General features: G+C 42.5%; 2 protein-coding genes across 4 annotated transcripts in view; one reads left to right on the top strand and one right to left on the bottom strand.

Moving 5' to 3' along the window:
- LOC5564407 (lachesin) overlaps window positions 1-19323 on the bottom strand; it is a 489285-nt gene that overhangs the window by 87058 nt on the left and 382904 nt on the right. The gene's annotated exons all lie outside the window — the stretch shown is intronic.
- On the top strand, window positions 13814-15959 carry LOC5564390 (gamma-glutamyltranspeptidase 1). The gene is made up of 4 exons (XM_001648703.2): window positions 13814-13959; window positions 14020-14814; window positions 14874-15299; window positions 15369-15959. The coding sequence occupies exons 1-4, from the start codon at window positions 13955-13957 to the stop codon at window positions 15874-15876; spliced, it is 1734 nt and encodes a 577-aa protein (XP_001648753.2). The 5' UTR covers window positions 13814-13954; the 3' UTR covers window positions 15877-15959.

Raw genomic sequence — 19323 nt, 5'->3', positions numbered from 1 at the left:
TGTCTCGCTAGCCACGTTGAATCTTGGCCTTCAAGTGCTTCGAGCACATTGGGACCAACGCCAGTACGGCCCCAATAATGTATACTGGCAGTAACGGTATCCCAGACAACCAAAATGTACGTACAGTGTCTTCCCGATTTTATGTTGCCAAATTGGGGATGCTGCCTAATTCGGGTTTTTTTTCAAGGAGATTTATCAAACTCATACAGACTCAGCATAGCTTGAAGTAGCGGACTTTGTCACTAGGCTATAGAAGGCGATCCATGATACATTCCATTCTAAATGGATACGCCATATTATTTGATAATTGCATTGCACACCGAATCCCAATTCAAACACAACTCAGTTCAATTCAGTGGTATTTGATTAGTTTGTTCAAAGAAGTTGCTCTATGTATACTTATCATACGATTAAGGAAATTTTCGAGCTGAATCGTATGCAATAGTTGTACCCAGATAGCCGTAGCGGTAAACGTGCAGCTATTCAGCATGACCAAGCTGAGGGTCGTGGGTTCGAATCCCACCGGTCGAGGATCTTTTCGGGTTGGAAATTTTCTCGACTTCCCAGGGCATAGAGTATCTTCGTACCTGCCACACGATATACACATGCAAAAATGGTCAATCGGCAAAGAAAGCTCTCAGTTAATAACTGTGGAAGTGCTCATAAGAACACTAATCTGAGAAGCAGGCTCTGTCCCAGTGGGGACGTAAACGCCAGAAATAAGAAGAAGAAGTTGTACAATTATCCAAAATGTCAGCCATTGATAGTCTCGAGTGCTCTGCCCAACTGATGACTTTCTCCAAATGATTCACTGCGTCAATGTTAGTTAGGGTTTCGTTGCTCGTTTCAGCCCACAATTCACAAATTTCTTGTTGAGGTTCCTCAACAGCTTGATCCGAATCGCATTCACGTTCCACATCTTCGTGATCGGGATCCTGATGCATAATCAACTGTATGACGTCGTCGTCGCTTAATATTTTACAAGAATATCGCTCTTCATGGTCGGATAGTGGCGTCTGCACAACAATCGGTTCCGATTGGTTGCTATAAAACTTAGACAGTGGAATGTCGTCCTCATGTAAGATCTGCTCTCCATCGATCATGCCTATTTTTCGCCAAGATTGACGAATTACTTTTGCGAAGTTTGGAAACCTTATGACCAGGAGCATTACGCTCGCTTGGCCCTTCTAACGTCTCTGCTGGTAGCATTCTAAAGAATAAGCCTGATTCATGTCAACGGTCAAATTTCGCAATGAAATTTCGTGTAAAAATTGTTCACGAAATGCTGCCAAAATCTCAAGACAACACTTCGTCACATACTTTGAGTTTTCGTACTCCAAAACGAACCTTGAAATTGTGGGCCCAATGCTCAGAAAAGCGAGCAGTTCTCGGAACGCTGAATCGAGGAGCAAAATATTTTGCTTTCAAGATCAGCATCGAAGTAGACACAATACAATTCAAACGACGTTGATTGAGGAACCACAAAAATAGAGCTTCCTCAAGCTGACGATATCTACCATTTGAAGCGTACTTGTCACGTAGGGGAACTTACGTATTCTCGGCAATATAAGCCGATGCCGCGCTTCTCTTGTGATTGTTTCGGACATCAGCAGACAAATTACGTGTTTGTTTGTTTACATTTATGCGCTGATCAATCCTTTATCGATTCACACCGACAGACTTGTTAAAAGCTTTTTGGAAACGTTTTTACAACGCTGCGAACATTTCTTGTCAGTGTGACTATTATCGGCAGCCTCATTCTGTTGGGCAGCTTTCCCATAAGAGCTGCAAACGAATCACTTCGGCAGCTCCAAATCAGTCGAATTTTGAAGCGTGTTCAATTGAATTGCTGACATCTTTGGCGAAATTATTTGTTCCGTCTCGGTAATCTTGTTAGAGGGTAGCTGACATAACGAAGAATCATCTGAATGTTTTCATTGGTGTGTTTTGATAGTTAAATACTGTGTATTTAGCTTTTCCCAATTTCCCAATCCGCATTGAAATGCATTTGAGTATCCAGCGGTTGCTTAGAACATGTTGGATTCGAACAGATGGCGGCGCCGCATACTGCTGGTACTTGTAAACATTTCGTGCGGCAAGTTTTGTTAGTTGCGGCTGCCAAAAATGATTCACAATTTCTTTCAATTTTCCTAATTGTGCTCCTGTGGACCTTGAACCGCCATGCTAAATCAGCTTTTGTAGAAGACTTGTTCCTTAAGGCTTGCAACACCTCTACTTTTTCCTTCAAAGTAAGGGAATTCCGTTTACTTTTCTCAGCGATTCTCATTTTCTTTGTAAATCAAATAAATTAAAATGTAATTATTTGTCCATCATTGAAAGAAAAACAAAACGATAAAAATATATTTACGAAAAATCAAACGGTGAGTTCCAGTAAAGTGAAACAAGGAAGTAGCTTACGGAAAATGACGTTCGATAATGACTCTTGTCTTGTGATAAACGCAAACTAGAAAGCATAGCCTACTATTTCATATTGTTTTAAACGTCGTTTAGGGGTTTTATTTAGTTCAATGCGCAACATGAAAACAAAACCGCGCTAGATGTTGCTAAGTGTAAATACCGGTGTCGCTAGTATTTTTTCAAAATTGATATTTTTTCCGATTTAAAAGAGAATAAGTCATACGATACATGATATTTGGTACCATTATCAATGGATCCCTTCATTTGATAACTGCAGAAGCAGTAGAATTACTCATATTGATCGTTTAAGAACAGTAAGTGGAGAATCAGACGATCGTTTAAGAACAGTAAGTGGAGAATTTATTTGGAAATGAGACTCTCCCACACACTTAGCTTATTTTACCGGAATCCGGGAATTTCAACGTAATCTCAACAGCTGAACAGTTCAAAAAAATAACACACCGTAGTACTGGCAAAATTTTAAAAAGTGCGGTGAACTTTTACCGAAAATTATAAAATTTTACCGTTGTCCGTTTGTTTTTTTTTACCAAACTGTTCAGCTGTTGTGATTTCACCGGATATTTAAGTGTACAGTTGACTGGGTGAAGCTTTTGCGGAATAAAGACAGAACAATGTGCCGGGTTGCTTGATTGCCAATGGACGAAAATCAACTTATCATAGACTGAGGCAAAAATACTTCGTTTTCCATAAGTCATGACTTATGAACCAGCCAAATTGTGGTTTCATTGAACGCTTAATCATCTCAAAAATGGGATCATAAGTTTCATAAGTGAGAGCATTGAATAATTCAAGAACCATTACTTAAAATAATTTTCATAGCAATCACTAGAAGAACTGCTCCGCTTTCGATGTTGAGTACGAGTCAATCGAAAGCAGATCACATGTTATCAAAGCATGTCCATTTTTGAGCACGCTTGAAATAAAAGGCAAACATTATTAACCTTCCAGGCGTCGCGTTTTGCCACCGTTAGAACGTTGTGAACGAAAAGCGAGATTTTTTCAACAGTGTTGTACAAAATACAACAGCGCAACGACTGAAGTGTTAACGATTGATAATTTTAGTTAGGCAATTATCATTGCGTTTGTTTCCAATTTTAATTAATTGACTTATGAAATTTAGTACTCAGATTCTTCCCCAAAATCATAAGCAAAAGTTCAAAATTTCAACAATAATCGTTGTGGCGCCAAATCATAATTATTCCTACAGAAACTATTAAGTTGTTTGCCTTAGTGTAGCTTCAGAAGTGCTTGAGAAGAACACATATGTTTCTAATATCTATTCTATTTTACTGATTTGTTGCTGCTTTCGGGAGCTGCTAAAATGTGGGATCAAATTTCATGATTTGATTGAAGTATTATTGATTGTCTAAATAATTTTAGCTCCAGTTTTGTAAGGTGCAAAACCTTAGAATATGAGGCACAATCTTCTTCTTCTTCTTCTTCTGGACATTACGTATTCACTGGGACAAACCATGCTTATCAGCTTAGTGTTCATATGAGCTCTTTCACACTTTTTAAGTGAGGCACTATATGAATTTAATTTATCACGATTGAAAGCACAATTAAAATTCAATCACAAAGTTTATCAAAAATACAATTTTGATTACCTTTTGTAATAGAAATACACGATTTAGTTTTCATTTTTATTGACCTTGTGTTATTTATGAGCATTCAATAGGTTGAGAACTCATAAAAAAAAAAGTTTTTTGGACTTGTTGCCAAAATCGGGAAGAAATTGTTGCCAAAAACGGGTGTTGCCAAAATCAGGGGTAGACAAAAACGGGTGTTGCCAAAATCGGGAAGGCACTGTATAACGAAATCACCTGGAGTCTTTGTATGTGCATAATTTCACTTATAAGATGTAGCGAAAAGGCCTTCTACGTACATATTATGTGATGAATAAAAGCATACAATGCGAGAGTGTTAATTTTCTACCGAACTAACCTGTGATCTTATGCGACTTAACTTATAATAACAAATGTTGATTTGACAGCTGCTACGGATTGATTCGATTTACTTTGTACGAGTGTACGGGACGAAACAAAATGTATAAATGAACACAGAAAAAAGCGTTTTATGCGAGGAAACTCATACATTTGACGAATTTATCCACCGTGTTTTGCGGTTTTGATGTAGTTTGTATGAATAAACGAGATATTACGTGAACTTCTGGTTGTCTGGGATATGTACTTGATAATATGCTTTGAGGCTGACAGCGGCGACATTCTACTCCCTTAGTAGGGTCGGGTGACACTGGCCCGAAACGGTGAGTGGTTTATGGCGCAAGCTGCCAATGTCAATCTTAGCATGGCCTCCCTGCTTGCATAGATAACCATGGGATCATAAAGGCGACTATTCCAGCGAGTTGGATAGCGGCTCTTAGGGGGACCCATCAGTGTTGCCACATTTTATCGAACTTTCATCTGTGTTTTTGACTGAAAAAATCTTTTTTATCTTAAGTCAAGCTCCAAAAATATTGGTAAAAATCTGTGTTGCAAAAATATCAAATTTCTAATGTTTTTAGATCAAAAAGAACTTTTGCAAACGTATTTCGTCTGTCTGGCATGTCAACAATTTTAAATTAGAACTCATTCGTCTAGATGTAAAACTAAGATGCATAAATGTTTTCAAAAATTTAAAATACTTTAATTTTTAGGAAAACTAAACAGAGTAATAGCATTTCTGATTTAAATCTTCCAAACCCGTGTCCTTGACTCGTGAAATATCCTAAAATCTTAAAAATCTTTTTTATCTAAAAAAAATCTGTGATCTGTGATCACAGATATCTGTAGGCAAGAACAGGAAAAAATCTGTGTAATTACAGATAAATCTGTGTACGTGGCATCACTGTGACCCATAAGAGATGATAAACCAAAACAAACAACTAGCGGAATGTAAAGGAGAGGCTTCTGGACCTATCAGTAATCGGCTAAGGTTCCCGCCAAGGAAGAAGGCGACTAACATCAACTTTAGTGAAAACAGTGTGGGCAAAAGCCTAGATACTGTGACGACGGCAGGCACTGGCCGCTCCAGTGCAGCATGTTAGGTGACCGAGTACCTCCCTGAAATGCAGGCTTGATGTCATTATCGAGTTTGTTAAGAGCAAAACCGATATCAGCAAAGACTTGCAAACAAGGTTACTGAAATTGCGACAATCTGTCCTAGCTGCAAAGCAGGACTTCGAGAAAGCCAAGGAACAACTTGGCAAGGTAGAAGGCAAAAGAGACACTAAGTCGTGTCAAACCGAAGTGTTGCATACTCAAGGTAGGCTGGTCGGTTTGCCGGCTGTGCATGCAACAGACTCCTGTAGTTTGCTTCAAGTGTTTCGGGCCATAAGTCATGTAATTGCAATGGTCCCGAAAAAAGTAAGATGTGCAGAAAATGCGGCACCGAAGGCCATAGGGCCGTTTGAAGGCAAATCGCTAAGTGCCTAATATGTGTCGATAGAGCAGACAACGGACACTTAACGGGCGGACCCTAATGCCGGGGCACAAGCGGAGTATCAAAGCAGCCAAAACGGAAGTAACACCGTTAAATTTAAACCACTGTTATGCAGCCCAGCAGCTGCTTTGGTAGTCAGTCTAGGAATACCAGCCAACAACGGGAACTGGGTGGCGAATAGGTCTTGACAGCTAGCAGCTATAGGGACGACAGGACGATACCCAATTCAAGAAGTAGTCTCTAGCTCAAATGACGGTTTTGCGAGAGCAAAAATCAACGGCGTGTTCTATTGCAGTTGTTACGCGCCCCCAAGGTGGTCGATTGAGGAATTTTCTCACATGGGCGACAGGATGATAGCCGAACTAGCTAATCAGCAGCCAGTAGTGGTAGCTCGCGACTTTAATGAATGGGCAGTGGAGTGGGGTAGCCGCTGCACCAACCAAAGAGGCCAGGTGTTGTTGGAATCCTTGGTCGCATTAAATGAAGAGCTGGCAAATGTGGGTACAGTGAGTACCTTCCGCATAAATGGTGCAGAATCGATTATCGGCGTAACGTTTTGTAGGTCAAACATTTTAGGTACCATGAACTGGCGCATTGATAGCGGTTATACTCATAGCGATCATCAATCGATTCGCTATAGTATAATACCAGGCGGGCGGAAGGCAGCGCGATGTAACTCGACCAAAGCCCGAGGATGGAAAACAGCGCGCTTCGACGGCGAAGTATTCACTGAAGCCCTGAGGCGCGAACGGAACACTCTGGACCTAAACGATAAAGATCTAGTTGCTGTGATATCACGAGCGTGTGATGCTTCCATGCCGAGAAAAGCCCTCACAGAGAGATTAGACTGCCGGTGTATTGGTGGTGCGAATCAATTGCAAATCTTCGAGCAATCTTCCTTCGGGCTAGACGAAGAATGCAACGCGCACGCACAGAAGCACAAAGAGAAGAAAGCGGTGCAGCATTCAGAGAGGCAAAGTTAGCTCTCAAAAAGGAAATCAAGAGTCGAAAACGGGCATGCTTTGAAAGTCTATGCGAGAGTGCCAATTCGAGTCCATGGGGTGACGCCTAAAGAGTGGTAATGGCTAAGACCAAAGGTGCCATAGCGCCCCAAGAGTGGCTGCGATCGATAATCGATATACTCTTTCCACACAATCCCATAAGCCCATGGCTCCTAGCGCCGTATGCGGCAGATGAAGGAGAAGAAGTGGCGAGAGTGACGAACGAAGAGCTGGCAGAAGTCGTGAAATCATTCGCGTCAAACAAGGCACCGGGACCCGATGGTATCCCAAATGTTGCCTTAAAAGTAGCAGTGATCGCGGATCCGGAAATGTTCAGAACCACGATGCAACGCTGCATTGACCAAGGATGACCTATCTGTCTACTAGATACGATGGGCAAGTTATTGAAGAGTTTGATTCTCAACAGGCTAGTACCGTATACGGAGAGTGCGGACGGCCAGTCCAACAACCAGTTTGGATTCAGAAAAGATGAATCTACTCTGGATGCCATCCAGTCGGTCGTTCAAACATCTGAGGTGGCAATCGAGCATTAAAGGAGCGGCATCCGTTACTGTGCGGTTGTCACTCTGGATGTGAAGAATGCGTTCAACAGCGCAAGCTGGGAAGCAATAGCACACGCGCTTCACCGCCTCAAGGTACCGGTGCAGTTGTGTAAGCTTCTAGCAAACTATTTTGATGGTAGGATTCTACTGTATGACACAGAAGAGGGGCAGAAAAGCGTTCAAATTACCGCGGGAATACCTCAAGGTTCAATCATGAGCCGCTGTTATTGAATGCGATGTACGATGACGTACTGAGGCTGCCCCTTCGGACGGGTGTTAAGTTTGTTGGCTTCGCCGACAATATCTCCCTAGTGGTCTATGGTGAATCGATGGAAGAAGTAGAGTTGACAGCAGCGCACTCTATTTCCATAGTTGAGGAATTGATGAAGTCTAGGAAACTAGGGCTGGCCCGTCGCAAGACTGAGGTGGTGGTGGTCAACAACCGCAAGTTCGAGCAATGGACGCTTATCTCGGTAGGTGATTGCTCCATAGAGTTCAAGCGATCCCTTAGGCATCTTGGGGTAATGATCGATGACAAGCTCAGCTTCACAAGCCACGTTGAATATGCCTGTAAAAAGGCATCCACGGCTATAGCGGCGCTTTCGAGGATGATGTCTAACAGCTCTGCTGTAATTGCCGTGAAACGCAAGCTACTGGCAATCGTGGCGCTATCCTTTCTAAAGTATGGAGGACCAATCTGGTCAAAAGCGCTTAGAACGAGCAGAAACCTAAGGCGGTTGGAAAGCACATATAGGATTATGTGATTAAGAGTAGCAAGTGCATACCGAACGGTATCTAAAGAGGCCGTGTGCATCGGGATAACGCCCATTGGGATCATCATCACGGTAGATGTTCAATCATTCAACCGAAGAGGTACCAGAGGAGTCCCCAACGCGTGTAAAGAGGCAATACTCAGAGGTTGGTAGCAGGAATGGGATAACTCCACTAAAGGTAGATGGACTCATCGGCTAATACCAAATGTGTCAGATTGGTATAAGAGAAACCATGGGGAAGTGAACTTCCACCTGACGCAGTTTCTGTGTGCACATGGTTGCAGTAGGCAGTACCTGCACAGGTTTGGGCACTCAGAATCTCCTTAGTGCCCCAATTGTGTTGATGTGGTGCTCAAGAAGGATGGAGAAATCATCGCTACCGCACCGATAAGGGGCAACCTGTACGAGATCGAAATTAAGGTGAGTGGCTCAACCAGGTCCGTCCCACTCGGGCTCAGATTGGGTACCACTTCTAGTACTGCATTTGGTCCCTCGGTAATGCAAAAGGTACTCAAGTTTGACAAATCGCAGTACAGTTTTCACGGCATTCTAGATTACCTTATGAGCCATAAAATTTTGGGCAACTGCATGGGACATGGAGGTCTCTATTCGTCTCTGGCTCAACTGCTAACGTTTATCAGGTAGAACGAAACGATCTGTAGCATCGATGGTCAAAATCGTGCAGAAGCAGTTGGCAAATCGCGTGGACTACAAGCCGGGACAGAAACGATTCTGCTGATGAAGCGGAAGTCGGAAGTCTTCGAAAAGTTCCAGGAGTACGAAGCCCTTGTAACCGCACAGTTTGGATTGAAGTTCTCGAAGCTCATCGTGGATCAAGGCAGTGAGAATAGTTCTACAGCGCAGAAAGGCTTTTACAAGAAGAAGGGCATCAAAATCTATGCTACCGTCGCCTACACAATCCAGCAAAATGGCGTGGCCGATCGATTCAACTGGTGGAAAAAGTAAGGTGTACTTAGTGTATGGCAGTCCAACAGCAGCTTTGCTGCACCACACCGGCTAAATGTTGGATCGGATCCAAACCGGATTTTTCGAAGTTGTGCGTATTCGGATGCAAGGCATACGCGTGGACTTCAACTTAACTCCAGAAGAAATTAGACGCAAAGGGTCAAAAAGCCATCGTTATAGGTTACGGTTCCATCGGATACCACCTTTGGAACCGAAAATCCAGGAAGGTGGTGACTGTTTCCCATACGCTTCTGAAATAAGGAAAAATTAGAAACCGTTAGTAGTGCTACCATCGTACAAGCAAGAGAGGGAAGCAGAATCAGCAGATGAAAGCTGGACCAGCAGATGAATCGGTGCCAGAAGAGGCTGCTGGTGATGATGAGGACAGCTATCACGAAAATACCAACGATCCCGAGGAGTCCGAGCTTTCTGACTCAACTACCGCCGCGCTCCCTTCGCAAACAGATAGACGCGATGCTTAGGGCGAGTCGTCGAGGCACAGCGAATGAGAGCTCAAGTTACCAGGTAAGTTGATTGACTTTTTCACTGATTTTCGAGCAACCTCTGTCGCATTTTCCGCTGCTGTAAATGTTCCTTAGATCTACCGGGAGGCCCTGAGATGTGATGACCGTGACAAGTAGCTGAAAGCCATTCAAGACGAGCTACAGTCGATGGACCAGGTGTGGCAGCTGATACCATGCCCTGCCAACGTGAAGCCGTTGAAAACCAAATGGGTTTTTCGCATCAATGATGACGAGGACGGACGAACGGTGTGATACAAGGCTCAAATCGTCGCCAAGGGTTTCGAGCAGAAACCGGGACTGGACTACGACGAAACGTACGCTCCGGTTGCCAAGTTTGCGTCGATTAGGATCATACTTGCGGTGAGCGTTCACCAGATGGACGTAATGACTGCTTTTCTTCATCGTGAACTGAAAGAAAATATTAATAACTGCGTCCCCGACGGTGTGAAGGCAGCACCGGGAATGGCGTGTAAGCTACCTGTACGTGCGGCACCGTGACGGTGATGAGATATACATAATAGTGTACGTACAGTTGAACGTTTCCTGTCTTTCGCTGATCTGGCTCTGAACACGGTACCCCATGAAGGACCGTGTCAACCCTGGCTCTCACTGCTTGCAAAGATCACCATGGGATCACGAAGGCGACTACTTACGACGAGGAGGAAGATAGCCACCCAACAAAAATGGAGAACATCTCAGACAATACCGTAATGGAGGTTGATCAGCAGAGGGTGAGAACGCAAATGCGTTCGCGAGAAGCGGAAATCTACAACGTTCGCCAGTAGCACAGCAGGAGGCACCAGCAAGTAGCAGCAGGGCGTTGCAAGGTGATAATTATAGACTCCAAGCAGGACTAGGGTTTCAAAGCCCATCGTTCACACCAAAATCGAGCAACAGCATTTGCCAGGAAGGCCTAACGGGGAAGTCTAAGTTAATGGAGGCCAAAAAGAAGGTCAATGAACTCTACGAGTACATAAAGGACAGGACTAATGTGCATCACAAGATTAGAAACCAGTAACGAGCATAAAATCCGCCATTTACGCAACCGAAAACGAACAAAATGCGCTAAAAATGAGAGCCGAGGCAGCCGAAAAGGCACTACAAAATGCTAAGGAACAAAAAGTGGATGACACGCCTAAAACCCCTAAGGTACATGCCAACAAGCCGTCAAACGAGCGTGATAGAGACTCGCCAGGAGAAGAAGCAAGCTTGAAAAAACAGAAAAACGAACAAGGTAACTACCTGTTGAACGGAGCAGAAAACGATGAAGAATGGCAAACCGTCAGAAGCCAGAAGAACAGAGAGAAGGAACATGGCGAAGGAAGAGAAAAAAAGGAGGGTACGAAGAAAGAGACTAGCCGCCCACGGCGTGAGTGGTCGAAGGGGGACGCCATTCTAGTTAAGGCAAACGACCAAACCACGTACACAGCAATTCTTCGTAAGGTCAGAGATGATCCGAAGCTAAAAGACCTCGGAGAGAACGTGGTCAGAACGAGGCGTACTCAGAGAGGAGAAATGCTCATCGAGCTAAAGAACTATCCAGTGATCAAAAGCTCGGCCTACCAGGAGTTGATTGCTGAGTCCTTGGCCAACGAGGCAAGCGTAAAAGCCTTAATTCAGGAGGCATATGTTGAATGCAGATACCTGGACGAGATCACATCCAATGATGATCTGCAACTGGATTTGCGATCACAGTGTGACATTGGAGATGTGGCCATGACAATCCGACTTTCAAAGTCGTACGATGGCACACAGCTAGCGACGATTCGGCTACCAGTGGCCGCAGCCAATAAAACAAGTGGAGAAGGAAAAGGTGAAAATTGGATAGTCGGTTTGTCCACTGAGACTCGTCTCCCGAGCCGAGAGGCCATCGATGAGGTGCTTTAAGTGCATGGACTTTGGACATCAGGCGGCAATCTGTAACGGTTCCGACCGATCAGAGTTGTGCAGGTATTGCGGGGAGAAAGGGACTACGGAAAAGATTGTACGAAGCGACCAAAGTGTTTACTCTGTAAACCGGAGGAAGGAAACGCCCATATAACGGGCGGTTTTAAGTGTCCTGCGTATAAGAAGGCGATCGCATCACGACAGTATTGGAAGTAACGTAGATCAAATTGATCTTGAATCATTGCGACACTGGCACAACGGTTGTTTGTGGAAGTCAACACCGGAGCAAGATGCTTTAAGTTTTGAAATACCAGTGCTGCCAGTTTTATTTTAATTCAAATTCATGTTATACACTAAAGTAAAACAACAATATTTTTCCCGAAGTTAGAGCATCATTGCAGAGATAAGTGATACTATCAAGCACAACCGGAGAGAGAGAGAGAGAGGAGACAGCTGACTTTGATTGCGAGCTCCCAAAAGTCATGGAAACCTATCATCAACTGTCACAGGGAACCCGCACATTCGAAGGGCAAAGCGTGAAAAACCGTCAAAATTAAAGTAAAGTTAAATAAAATTTCTAAGTGTTTTTTGATGATTTTATATTTCAAAAAGTTGAATTACTAGATACAGTTGCGTGTTGGTAAACTGCTATTGATTTTGATTCGTACCCTCTTTCATAGTGAACAACAAGAAGTGAATATAATTTTAACCAAAATAAGGTCATCTGACCGTTGCGCACAACCCAAGAATAAAAGAAAGAGATCAAAGAAGGCAAGAAAATATGCCAACTGTCAGTGAGCTGTATCCTCTCTCTCTCAGAACACAACCAGTGGTATATTGACGTATTTTTAATATTTTTTGCCATTTCTCATCGTAATAGGCTGTTTTTCATCACCTTTCCACGATAAAACCGTACAAAGCCCTTGGTAATGTGCACTGCTATACCTTCTGAAAGTGACTTTGAGTAGGGCGAAAGCACCGGATTTTGCCAGCTTAAGAGTAAATGTCAATAAAAATTATATGGCAAGCCGTATTTATACTACAAATATATAAAATACAAGCTTTCAATCCATATTATGTATGTAAAATTTCGAAACTGAACTAAATCGAGTGGATTCATGTGACTCGCCTGTAGCCATTGACGATCAAAGTAAGCATGCATATTTCAGATGTCACCCGTCAACTCCCATAGTAATCCAGTCACATAGAGTGACAGCTGTCGATAAACTCGAGTGACAGAGCCGAGTCGAGCAAAATTTTTGGTCGACAGGGACTTCAGTCGAGTCGTTTTTGGTCGACTCGACTTTTTAAAAAAGGCTCTAAAATTATTTTTTCGCTTTAAAAATTGAGCTGTGGATATTTAGCTTTGGTTCCTAGATTGGCCAATCACATTGGTTTCTTATGAGACTAAGGAAAATGAATTGGTTTTCTTATGTTTTGAACCAATCCGTACGAGTAAATGAATGTTGCTCTATCATGTGAATGTGATGTACAGAACATAGAAGGTTTCATGCTGATTGGCAATGTAAAACGGTGTTTTACTCACTATGGCTACAACTGGCGTATGACCAAAACCGTTGCTTTTACCCTATTGTTAATGGTCCAGAATCTCTTTGGTTAGAATTCCTGAACTCATGAGCAGTCACACCTTAAACGGCTGCCAACGCCACCTCACTCGTGCTGTGATGTCGATTCGTGCACTTCCCAGACCTAGTGTGCTCAGTACAACTTTGGCTCTTGACTTAGTGCAGATATAACTCTTTAATGAGAAGCAGACTCGGTCCCATGGGGGATGTGATGCCACGAAGAAGCACGAGATAGTTGATTTCTAGTCATCGGTATGTGAATTTGATGTTCCACAATTGTTAACCATGAAGGGTAGTGAACTATTACGCGCTTCAGACAATGACTAATGCTATCAACGGCTTGGGATTACCTGTACGGGAAGACGCCAAATTTTAACAATATAATTCGATAACGGGCTTCGTACGCTTCGCGTGTACCCTGCTATCTCTCGACGCGTTCGATAATCTTCGACGTCATCACCTTGCATAACTTGATCTGTAATGTTTATACCCCGGGAGAATTGGGTTGTTATCTGTGTTTCACACAAAAACATTGCTCTTATCACAACAAGGCAATTAAAGTTAATACCGTTTTGTCACTATGTGGTTGATCATTTGCGGCAGTATTACATTCTCTTTTCACTGTTATCGAAAGGATTATTCAGTTTGTGATAGGCAATTTGCAAGATAATATTGAGAAACATCTCAGTACATATCGAACCTGTGGTCAGTTAACATTGAAAACTAGATCCAGCGAAAACTAGAACGCAGGTTACTAGAACATCAAGGGTAAAAATGCTGTACGTAGTTCTACTTGGTTTATTTTGAGGATGTCTTTAACGGTTCCTGTTTTTCAACAGCTTCAACCTCAGCAAGAAGAAGCTCTTGCTGTTTTCGACACTTGCGGCTATCCTTGTGGTGGCGTTAGTCCTAGGCTTGTACTTCGGTCTCCGCAGTGATGACTCCGATGAGAAGGAATATCTTCCTGGAGCAGCGGTAGTCTCCAATGGAGACGAATGCGCCGCAATCGGTGCAGGTATTCTGAGGAAGGGCGGCTCGGCAGTCGATGCAGCGATCACTCTTATGATATGCGAAGAGCTCACATCGCCCCAAAGCACAGGAATCGGTGGTGGATTTCTGGCTACGGTATACAACCGGAAGACGGGAGTTGTAGAGACGATGGATGCTCGAGAAATGGCGCCCGCAGCCGCTACAGAAGATATGTTTGTAGGTGATGGGGATGCTGCTGTATTGGGAGGGCTGGCGATCGGCACTCCGGGCGTTATCAAAGGTTTCTGGGAGCTTCATGAACGTTACGGAAGCTTACCATGGAAGGATTTGTTCGAACCGGTGATTGAGTTAGCTAGGAATGGTATTAGTGTAAATGAGTTCCTCGTGAGTGCCTTGCAAGCGCAGCGAACAAATCTACGGACGATTCCATCGCTCCGAGAATTGTTCGTAAATCCAGACACTGACGACGTGTGGAAACTAGGTGATAACTTGAAATACACCGCTTTTGGTGATACCTTGGAGGTTATTGCCAACGAGGGAGCTAACGCACTGCATGCAGCAAATGGTACATTATTGCCGAAGATCCTAGAGGACTTGAAAAGCTTTGGCAGCATCATAACAAAGGAAGACTTCCTGAACTACAAGTAGGGCATATCAAATTGATTTTTTAAAAGCATGTTACAGTAAAATCTTATTTTTTCAGACCACGTTGGCTTCCACCAGCGTACACGAAGCTACACGAAGGATCAAGCGTCTACAGTATGCCTCTTCCGGGAAGTGGATCAATTGCCATCAATATCCTAAACATACTCGATGGCTATGAAAACCTCCAGGCGGATGATCCTCTCACTTGGCATCGGGTGGTGGAGAGCTTCAAGCATGCCTACGGACTGCGAACGCGAGTTGGCGATCCTGATTTCGTCCCGGAGATCCAAGAACTGGTACAGAATCTTACCAGCAAGGATTTTGCCACGTTGGTACGGGAAAAGATCGACAGCAATCGCACGTTCACCGATTACCAGTACTACGGAGCAGAGTTCTCCGAAGAAGAAGATCACGGTACGGCTCACATTTCCGTGTTGGCTCCGAATGGTGATGCGGTCGCCATGACCGGAACCATCAACACTTAGTAAGTGCTGACTTGTCCCATCTATCCCAATCGAAGGTGTAATGTAGACTGAACCAATTTATTTCACAGCTTCGGATGCAAACGGCGATCGCCATCCACCGGGATCATATTCAACAATATCATGGATGATTTCTCGACCCCAGGTGTGATCAACTCGTTCGGTGTCCCCGCTTCTCCGGCGAATTACGTGGCACCCGGAAAACGGCCGTTGTCGTCGATGACACCAACCATCGTAGTAGATGCCGAAGGTGATGTCCGGATGGTTGTGGGAGGAGCCGGTGGAACACGGATTACTACCGCTACGGTGCTGTTGGTTCTTCAAAGTGTGTTTTTCGGTCGAGATCTGGAAGGGGCAATGAGTGCACCGAGATTGCATCACCAGCTAGCGCCGTTGGCAGCCGATGTGGAGCAGAGTTTTGACCAGGAAGTGATCAATGGACTGAGGGAACGAGGTCATGAAGTGAGATTGTCGACGGGAATTGGCACTATGACTGCTATCGCTAGAGAACGTGATAATAGGGTAACCGCTGCATTCGACCCAAAGAGAGGAGGTAGTTTTGAGGTTTTGGACTGGTGAAGATATGTTTAAATTAGTTCTTTTTGCTTCGAAATAAGCAATGTGATTGTAGAATGTTAATTAAAATTATGTACAAAAGCCTATCTATCTACTACTTATTTCTCCATGACTTTATTCCATTATGACTGTTTTGAAGCAGCAAAAATGTATGTTAATCCAAAAAATCTAATATATTTTTAAGACATGCCTTTTCATGCATGCAATAACCGATATTGTCGTGGTATCCAAATAGAGCCAAGGCCGTTGGGTACCTAAGGTAGCCGAATCAGAATATTCAACGATAAATACATAGAATCACTCTAAACCAGACCTGCCAACAGGATTGAAACGGCTGTTATCCACGAACAACTAGAGTGAAACCAACATTTTAGTGCTAAAGGAGGGGCTGATTTGACATCTAGCGCAAAAATATCGATTTAAACACGAAACACACTCGTTTTCAATGCGACATTTATATTTTACTTATTATTCTGGTGTTAAGTGCGTGTATTTGTTTCCAGTTTTCTGTAGTCACAAGATAATTTAGCCACATTATATTTGGCGCATTCATAAACCATTATCAATAGTATTGTGCATTTCTTTCGCCACTGGACTATCGCAGATGTTTTTACAATTGCGAAATCGCTAATAAAAGTGCGCGATTGCATCTAATCGAGTCCGTGTCTTCAGTGGGCTTATTCTTCGCGATCCAAAGAATAAGTGCTTTGAAGATACCAACAAGATTTGATGCAATCCCGCACTTTTATTCGCATTTTTACACTTATAAAACCCCACTACGCAGTCCAGTAGTGTAAGAAATACACAATATTTTTTTTTTCTTATGCGACATTTGTCGCTATCGCGCGGAGTTTGATGGGGTCAAAGCCTAAACTTGTTTACTCAGCACTAGCGCCACGGAGAACGTGGTAGGCTTCAAAAACTAGAGCTTACTTCAGGGAGTTGGTCCTGCCCTACACGGAAAAAAAAAATCCGTTGCCGGATTAATGAACAAAAAGACATGATTTTAGAAAATTTTACGCTTCATGATATCATAACTAAAAGTCACGATTCCATGACTAAAAGTCATGGAATCGTGACTTTTATGCAAGAACTTGTATGCTCAGGGCGTTTCACAAACCTATCGGTCACTTTCTTCACCTTAGTCAACGCTCTTATGGCGATCAATGATGTTTTCTAGTGAAATTATATAAAAAAAAGTTTTGTTTTGGAAACAGTTTAAATTGAAGGCCATGCTCTTCGGCACCGTATCATCATATCGATGACATTCTTGGCGAAATTTCCGTGAGTTCCCATATTATTTCACAACACAATTAATCTGCCGGAGCTGTTGCCTAGATATTCCAAAATGTACTTGAAAGCTTTCACCCTTACTATGCAGAACCGGGCAATCTTTGAGCGAAGATTTTGCTTGACAAGCTTTAACGGCGATTTTAACTGTTCGGATGTGATGCATTCCCCACATCCTATAAAAGAGCAGCTCACAGAAGGCCTTCGGCAGCCGTATGTTCCAGTTCCACTTTCTACATCCGCAGAGTCGTTAAGGGGGCAGGATCCGTCATTGATTTCCGAATTTTCATAAGCAGTTTTTTCGTTCAAAATCCAAAACAAATTTCAGGAAAATGTGTTCACTGTATTCTATTCTACAACTGTAACACAGTGAACACATTTTCATCGAATAATTTTTAGTTTTGAACAGAAAAACTGCTTTTGAAGTTTTGATTATGACGATTATAACGATGATGGAGCGTTGAACGTTAAGGAGTGTTCCATCACTCATGCAATCCATCAGCGTTTTGTGAGCCCAAGGACCATTGTCAATTCAATTGATGCTCGAAACAACCTACAAACCTGACCATTGAATGTTCGCGTTCCTACTAAAGATGTAGCACTCGTTAGGTTGACATCTGTGGAATGTTTTCACGATTTATTACAAAACTACCGGCACAGAAGCCGTGACGATTTCAATCTTCATTTTATTTGTTTATGTTTCATGACAAACATAAGCTGGGATCTTATTTGACGCATGGTGTTTGTTTTCATGAAATGAGTTCATGATTCAGGGATCCTGCTCCATGATATCACGACTCAATTTGCCACTTTTCTGCACCAAAGTCAGAATCATAAACAGGCATCTAAATACATGAAAAATGCTTATGTTTTCATGACCTGTGTTCATGATATCAGATCCTCCTTCATGATTTCATGACTGAAATTGCCACCTGCGTATCAAAAATAGGATTCATAAATGACAGATGACTAATCCATGACTAGTGCTTATGTTTTTATGATTTTTATTCATGGTTCCAGCATACTTGATTCGTGATTTGATGATTTCAATTCGTAATCAAACGTCAACATCCTACCGCAAAATCGCTAGTGATTTTAACCTCCAAATTGCCAAATAACCTCCAAATCATCACCTCCAAGTTAGTTCTAATAACCTCCGTTATATGAAATATGGTGGCGCGTCGATCGTTGCAAGTTTATCGTCAAACAGTCAATAGGGTAACGACTGTTTATTTCGTTAATAATCCCTAACAGTTGGCGCTAGCGGCAAAAAGTACAGGCAACAACCTTTCGAACATTCAATTTCTTATACTGGCCGCCGAGCGGCGACACTGTTGTTTGTATTTCACCCACTGATCGCGCTACGCTGGATTCAGAAATTTCTCAAACTTTCAACACAAGCGCATGGAAGAATGGTAGTCGGAGAACTGTCAAAACGTATGGAAAATAATGAAGAACGTAAATTACTTGCAATAAGGAAACTGGATCAAAAAAGTAGTGATTAGAAATCAAGTGTAAAGTGAATACATAACTTTTTGTGTTTAGTTCATCTTCCGTGGTGCTTTCTTTGCTTCAGGATTTCGTTTTTACTACCAGTGAAAAAGAGCCATCTATTGCCTTTTTGACATTTTTCTTCACTCAAAATTGAAAACGTGCACAGCAAAAAAAAATCTTAAATTACATTACACGTAAACTTTTATGATTGTCATGTAAAACAAGTTATATCTGAATATTCAACGATAAATAATGTAAACTGCATTCAGAAATGCTTGCAATCTTGAGTAAAAATGAAACGTTTCATGATCTTGCATCCAACATTCGCCAATATTGCTGAACAAGCTGTCAAAAATAAAGTGTTTGTTGTAAATTTGAAGGTACTTTTTTTTAAAAAAGGTAGTTTTAATAAAAAAAAAATATGTCGAGGAATTGAAATATAATAAAAATAACGCGTATAATTAAAGTGAATAAAGCAAAACTACAATATATTTGCGTATTACCATGCAATTTCTGTTGATCTGTGTAATTTCTTGAATATATTTTTTTTTTCAACATTTAGAGTAATTTTAACGCTCAGTAATTAACAAAAGAAATTATTTCCACAAATGTTGCAGTGGGACGGAAGTAAATTAGCATTGAAAAAACTTAACTGCCAGTGATAGC

The sequence above is a fragment of the Aedes aegypti genome, chromosome 1 (genome assembly GCF_002204515.2).
Source record: "Aedes aegypti strain LVP_AGWG chromosome 1, AaegL5.0 Primary Assembly, whole genome shotgun sequence".
Taxonomy (NCBI): Eukaryota; Metazoa; Arthropoda; class Insecta; order Diptera; family Culicidae; genus Aedes; species Aedes aegypti.
Note: the sequence above shows the minus strand (reverse complement) of the source record. Positions and strands in the feature narration are given on the sequence as shown.

Bases quoted from the DNA above. Each gene is read 5' to 3' on its own strand.
- LOC5564390 (XM_001648703.2), top strand. The intron at 14,815-14,873 runs GTAGGGCATATC...TTATTTTTTCAG, and splicing joins GAAGACTTCCTGAACTACAA to ACCACGTTGGCTTCCACCAG. The intron at 15,300-15,368 runs GTAAGTGCTGAC...TTTATTTCACAG, and splicing joins ACCGGAACCATCAACACTTA to CTTCGGATGCAAACGGCGAT.